Genomic DNA, 7,394 nt, shown 5'->3' with positions numbered 1-7,394 from the left:
AACCTTCTTTGAGGAGGTAAAAACACTCAACAGGTTTCTTTATGTTCAGTATCTCTTGAATATATACATGCATTTACTCACTGACGCTCGCTCCGCCTATATTATCCGCTGTTCAGAATATAAGTCTACCCCACGTCCATTTAAGATGATTTTGGACCTTCTCTTCGGGACATTTTCTTAAGATTGGAAACTGGACGCTCCTTCGATAATGACAAACAGATAACATACAACAACCTGTTTGTTATACCACAGTGTACAGTGTATATCACAATATCAAAGGTCTCTTACGTCAAAGAGTCAGGTAACTCGCGGTAAATTGGAAAATTCCTCCTAAGCATAGAAAAGTGGCTGTTGTGGATGTTGAATGTTTATGACATGCCACATCCGATTTCTAGACAATTACTGGGGTCGGCTTTTTCCAACACGTCACAGCGGAGAAAGCGCATTTCGTGATCGGCACCAGATTGGGTGCGGTCCGAGTGCGAGATGGCGGAGGGTCCGGGAGACGAACTTCTGCAGACCCAAACAGCAAAAAACAGCCCGACAGCCGCAGAGTTGACTGACCCAGGAGGGTCTACACGTGAGGGAAATGGCTACATGCCAATGGCTTCGATCGTAAACAATGGCTATACGCCAATGGCTTCTCTCGTAGACACTGGCTACACTCCTATGTCACCTATCGTAGACAACGGCTATACTCCGATGGCTTCCCTCCAAAAGGCTTCTGAGGTGCCACCGCCTCTTCCCCCGAAAAAGAACCGTCGTCGTCAGGGAGGACCGTCTCTTCCCTCCGGAGACACTCCGAGAGAACCGCCGCGTCTCTCTGGAGAAACTTCGGGGGGTCCGCCGCGTCCTTCCGGAGAAACTCCGTCGCGATTTCTCCTCCCCAAACGGAGAAACGCCAAGAGGGCCGGTGTCTACTGGATGCGGGAGGAAGACATCGTCAACCTGCCGCTGAACCCGATGTACAACGCGGATCTAGATCTGCCAGGTCAGTTCAAAATTTCCTGAGTATCGTTCTAGTCAGTTTAAGGAAATATTTCACTGGCCTGTGGTACTTTTGCGGCGTCGCTGAGTTATAGGTTGAATTTGTGTTACCCTTGACGTTACAATGGGAATATTATGCAAAACGTACAAGTATTACTAAAAAGATAACAAAATACACGAAGCATTAAAGATTCGTTTTTTATCGATGGAGTTCGTTGAGAGTTCTGTCAAATTGTTCGGCCACAGCACCACCGCCAACATGCCGCAGCTCCAGTGAGATGCCCCCTTGCCTCAGGGCTCCCGTACTCTCCCCTCACTAACAACTGTACTTGGTGAGGGGAGGCGGGTAGCTTGTAACTGCGCCACAACCAGTAGATTTCTAGCGAGGACACGCCTTCTCAGTCGATTCTTATAATTACACATGCCAATTGTCACTGATCTTGTGGCAGGCGAGGGACAGGGAATAAAAATTGACACCCATTGTCTGTTCATTACAAAACTTAAGGGATTCTCGTCTAACTTTCTTTGAATACTATCTGTCGTGTTACACCGAAGGGCCGTTTTACCGGCTATATAGATACAGATAGATACATGTACTTATTTGGAATAGAGCAAGTCCCGGTTAAGTAACTAGGACACCACTTAGGATAAGTTCCAATGTTAACACTGTAAAATACATTGCATTCATACATTGAACCAAACCATTTAAACATGTTTTTCTCACTGTTTGCCCACAGTTAAGCGTTAACAGGGGAAACGTAACCTCATCAATGATAGAATTAAATGAAAATCAACTAAAAAGCAGTTTAGAACACTATATGTAATTCAAAACGTAACGTCATCAATGCTAGAATTAAATAGAAATCAACTAGGAAAGCCATCTATAGCACTATGTAAACATTCAAAACGAATTTGTCACTGTGGGCCCTCGTACCTGTAAGGCAATAGAAAAGTCACATTAGAAAATCACAACGTTAGCTTTGTAAACTGGAGCTCTAATCTCCAAATTTTCACACATTCAGCAAATAAGAAACAAATAAAAACCTCTAGAAACGTGGTATATTTTGGGGCGGGGATAATTTTGTAGGCTTTTATTCCTGATACAAATATCAGGAAAGTCAAAATTCTACACCGTGCAGCTCGCCCGAATCACGATCACTGTACAGTAGCCGGATTTAAAATTTTTACTCATTCTTATGGAAACCACATTATCATCTAACTGATTGTCCTGTCGACCTGTCCTATGATACCGGTTTTTAGTCAAGTTAAGACAATTTTTTGCACAACAATTGTAAAACGGGAACTATGTAAAGCAAAAGTAAGTATATTGTATAAGCCACTAGCTATATACTAACAATAGTCTAATACTGTAACAATAGATTTAGATTCTAGGCTATGCAATAGAGGAAGAAACACAGTGTACAATGTGAGACAAATCCAGATGTTGTGCCAGACTACTTTCTGATAAGATCTATTACATACTACAATCAGGTTGAACCGTTCTATTCCATACATACAATATTGAAAGGAGACATAGTAAGGCTCTAGCATATAGATTCTTATGTTTACAGTATTACGTCGTTGTCCTGACATTTACTAGAATGTATTTGTAGTCTCAAAGTATTGACTGTACGATCACTGTCCCAGGATTCAAAATCTTTACTTATTTTGTGATACCCGTAATATCATCCTGTTGATTGTCATACCTGTTTTAGAGGACTAATCATTTTAGTCCCACGTGGCAAGTAGAGATTTTAAGACTAATATTTGATGCTAAACAGTATTTGATAAGTATATTCCAGTCATGAATTTCCACGTAAATCAACAACAACATTATCATCTAATCTATCATCACGCCGACCTATCCTATGATGCCGTTTTTTTGCCCCTCCTAGAATACTTAGACATTTGTAGTGACCGTCTTTGACTTTCAGAGCCTACTTACACGTATGTAACAAGTCTGAATAACGATCACTGTCGTAGGACACCAAATCTTTACTTACTAGTATTCTTGTGGTTATATTATCCAGGCGATTATCATGCTGACTTACGATACCTGTTTTAGAGGACTACTGATTTTAGTGTCTCCTATCAAGTAGGGATTTCAAGGCTAGCGGTTGTTGACAAAAAGTATCGAAGAAATATATTCCAGTCATGAGTTTTCATGTAAATCAAAAATTCAACCACATTATCATTTAATCGACTATCATTCCTACCTATCATATACCTGTTTTACAAGAACTTATAATATGAATTCAGTCCTTCATTTATACTTACAAGGCAGTTGTAGTGGTGACGTATTGAATATGTAATTCTAGTCATGAATTTTCATGTAAACCAACTGTTGACACGGTCCGTGCAATACTGTAAATGCAGAAATGTTCGCGGTGGATGTATTTTCTTTTGCCGATTCGCCGCGAACTCTTAAACCACCGCGAACATTGTCCATTACAACAAGATATTTAACGGTTTAATGTTTTATTTTGTAATGTTAATGGTACATTAAAATAAGACAATTGGAATTTAAGGTAACAACATTGCGACAAGACAATCTAAGTACCTTATGAAGACATGAGACCAAACCATCACTGTTATCGTCGCTTGCTGGTCAATTTTTCCATTGGTCTTTTATTTCTACTGAAGCTAGATCCTGCCTGGTAAATTGAATTGTGTACAAAAACTTTCTCTATCTACCTTGTTCTCCATATTTCGTCATTTTCTATTTCAAGCAACCCAAACAATTTGTATTCTCTCCAAGCTCCGCCTGTTTTTAGGACTCTGTTTCTAGTTGTTAGTTAATCCCCGCTGACTTACTTTCCTTAAGGTGGGGTCACACCTGCGTATATATTCAAGTCCGTTTGAGGTGCGTATAACGCTCTTAGTCTCTACCAGGCTCCACAGGTCGCGGGAAAAATAGTACAAATTCGACAAAAATATATACATAACATGCGAGATGATTTAGCTGACCGTGAAGTATGGTTAGTGGCCCAGCTAACTCGTCTGACATTTTACCTGTTTACGTTTGTCCAATTTCTATTATTTTTCCAACGACCTGTGGAGCCTGGTGGAGGCAAATGCTACCATACGTGCCTCACACCGACTTAAATATATACGCAGGTGTGACCCCACCTTTACAAAGATAGAAGTTATTTACGTACCACTGCCTAGCTTTGGCAATATTGCCACGGTAAAAATGATCATACAAATGATCTGTCGTTACTTTCTAATCGTTAAGTATTGTCCCTCTGCGAAGTTGGAGAAATAATTCTCTCCAGTAAGACTTTTGTTTCATACTTACATAGGGCACATGGGGTTTAACGTGAGCGTGTGTGCTGTGCTTTGAATATGCATCAGATATCCAGTCATAACAAAAGGGAAATTGGTTTGTTACGCACACAGCAGCCTAAAGATTAACTCACAGTCGCAAAATCGGCACACCCGTAACAGTAGAGGTATATTTGCCACTAAGTGATTATCATAAAACCTACTACTACTACTAATACTACTACTAATACTACTACTACTACTACTACTACTACTACTACTACTACTACTACTAATACTACTACTAATACTACTACTACTACCACTACTACTACTACTACTACTACTACTAATACTACTACTAATACTACTACTACTACTACTAGCAGTAATTACAATTGTTGTGAAACCATAATTTATCACTTAGCGCGGGGGAAACACTCTAGACATATTTAATCTCATTATTTCAACGTAGGAGTCTGTAATACATAGTAACTGTTGTTGTCAAGCTTCTTTAAAACAAAATATAACAGGAAACGAAGGTACACATTAAGAATAGGAAAACCAGATATTTGCCACTAAATGACTATAATATCTTCAAAGACTTAGTTTATATTATCATCATGATAATATTGTAATAGAACCGTGATTTACCCAGGAACTGCAGAAAACTTCCCTCACAACATATCTAAATCTCATTAACGCTTTCGAGTCTGTACTATAGAATTTATAATGAATAGTAACGAGTTTTCTCATGCATATTTGAAAACATGACAGTATAAGGGGGTACATCTAAAGTATTATTTAAGCAGACCATATGTTAGGCGCTTAGTGACTGTGGATCGTTCCATCATGTTCCATCATCTACAACTGTAGACTTTATGAAACCATGATTTACCCAGACGCAGTGGACAATTTCCCCGCTGCATATCTGAATCTTATTTTCCCCCGCGTAGGAGTCTTACTATATATGAATAGTAACGATTTTTCTTATGCATATTTGAAAATATAACGGTATATAAGAGGGTACATGTATTAAAAGTACTAGTTAGGCAGACCAGATGTTAGGCGCTGAATGATTGTGGGTTATTCTATCATGATCCATAACTTTAGACTTGATTTGCACTCGTTGTGAAACGACGATTTACCAAGACGCAGTTCGAGACCATATCTTATTCTCATTACAACCATTTTCGAATCTTTACTATAATGAATAGTAACAATTTTTCTCATGCATATTTGAAAATATAACAGGGTATAAAAGGCCACATGTAAAGTACTAGTTATATTTTGGCAGACCAGATATTAGGCACTGAATGATTGTGGATTATTCTATCATGATCCATAACTTTAGACTTGGTTTGCACTCGTTGTAAAACAATGGTTTACCCAGACGCAGTGCACAATTCCCTCAGGAAATATCTGAATCTCATGACCACCACTCTCGAGTCTGTATTATATGTAAATAGTAACACGCATATTTCAAAATATAACAGGGTATATGAGGGTACATCTAAAGCAATAGTTAGACAGACCAGATATTAGGCGCTGATATGATATGATTTATGCAAATGGAATGTTGGGTGCATAATTAATGAGAAACATTAATTTCTAATACGTCACTCGAAAAGGCTAACATCAAATGGTTATTCTCCAAAAGGACCCGACGGAAGTGACCATGGCCAACAAACAACTCCGAAAGAGGTCGGTGGGCCATCCCAAGCTGGAGGTCCGGATGATGGGAGGAGGCAAGGGGACCAGGCGGCGTCTGGTCCAGCCACACACGTGTATGAAGATGGAGACGCGTTCGGGATGCGTCTCGGACCACCTCTGAAGGGAGATCCTCGCAGCGCCCCACCTGTCCCCTCCACCCCGAGGCCAGGACGAACCACCGATGGGGCCCAACCTGTGGCGGCCGCCACACACGTGTATGAGGATGGAGAATCGTTCGGGATGCGTCTCGGGCCAGCTCTGAACCGAGACGCGCCTGCTGTCCCCTCCACCCCGAGGCCAGGAAGACCGACCGGCGGGACCAAACAAGTGCCGGGCGGGCCAAATCCGCTATCAAACCCGCAGGACGTCATCAACCAGCTGCGACCAAACCCGATGTACAACTCCAACCAGGCCCCACAAGCTCCAGGTTGGTGTTAAAGAAGAGTTGTGACATTCCTTTCTTTAACGGGATAAAAAAAACTCAAATTGAGGTTTATTGTTTACAATCATCAGTAGTATACAGGGAAGGGAACTTTTCAAAGTAGAGCTGCTGCATAGTACTTGATGAACTGATACACAGTTCGAACATTACAAAAATGATGGCTCTGTGGTTATCGCAGAGAAACTTGATTTCAGTTGGTAACGGGTTTGTAACTAAGCTAGATCCAACACAAATCGTGTATTTTTTTTCTGTCCGCCCGCAGGCTCAGCCAAAGAAAGTAGCACCATTTGTGGACGGCTACGTCGTCGCCTGTCACGACGACCACTGCTGTACACTGTCATGTCTCTGTCACTGACGTTCGTTACCACGGTTTCATTGGCGATCGTGGTACCTGTACTCCTGACGCACTTCAACCGCCATCCTGGGATCCATGGCTCTGTAAGTCCATTACTGAATCATACTGAATGTTCACACATAAAGGATTGAGATACAAGCAACAAGACACGATACAAAGACACAAACAAACTTATGCATTAACGCATGTAAAACATTACTACATGTTTCTCTCTCACCAAAAATATGACACAGCCAACATTGTTTCATAAAATCACCCCTTTTTTACAGCCGGCTACAACCATAGCAGGACCCAAAACTACTGACAGTGCTGCCTGGCAAAGTTCTGCTGTACTGATAGGGACTGACAAGGTGACATCTGCTGACGTCATCAAGGTCAGTACTTGGGTTTCCTTGTGTGCTCATTAAGCATCAGTGTAGCTCTGATGACAATAAAGCAACAGATAACTATTGAAAGGCTTATTTGCTGCATCACCGATGTCCAAACAGAGCTTTCCAGTAACAACACCACCATGCACACAGAAGATGAACCTTACAGTAGCTGAATTGTAATTATACGTTGTCAAGAACATAAAGCCCTTTCTGTCCTTGGGAAACTATTAAGAAAACTTAGTGCCATTATATCACACCATAG

General features: G+C 40.9%; 1 protein-coding gene across 1 annotated transcript in view; it reads left to right on the top strand.

The window, feature by feature from the left end:
• The first annotated feature begins 486 nt into the window (after nucleotides 1-486).
• The window catches only part of LOC118417469 (protein transport protein SEC31-like), an 8,081-nt gene continuing 1,173 nt past the window's right edge, over nucleotides 487-7,394 (top strand). Inside the window, exons 1-4 of the mRNA XM_035823034.1 lie at nucleotides 487-991; nucleotides 5,912-6,391; nucleotides 6,669-6,844; nucleotides 7,031-7,135. Of these exons, the coding sequence (XP_035678927.1) occupies nucleotides 487-991; nucleotides 5,912-6,391; nucleotides 6,669-6,844; nucleotides 7,031-7,135 (1,266 nt within the window). The remainder of the gene's footprint in view (nucleotides 992-5,911; nucleotides 6,392-6,668; nucleotides 6,845-7,030; nucleotides 7,136-7,394) is intronic.

The sequence above is a fragment of the Branchiostoma floridae genome, chromosome 6, assembly GCF_000003815.2.
Source record: "Branchiostoma floridae strain S238N-H82 chromosome 6, Bfl_VNyyK, whole genome shotgun sequence".
NCBI classification, from domain to species: domain Eukaryota; kingdom Metazoa; phylum Chordata; class Leptocardii; order Amphioxiformes; family Branchiostomatidae; genus Branchiostoma; species Branchiostoma floridae.
Note: the sequence above shows the minus strand (reverse complement) of the source record. Positions and strands in the feature narration are given on the sequence as shown.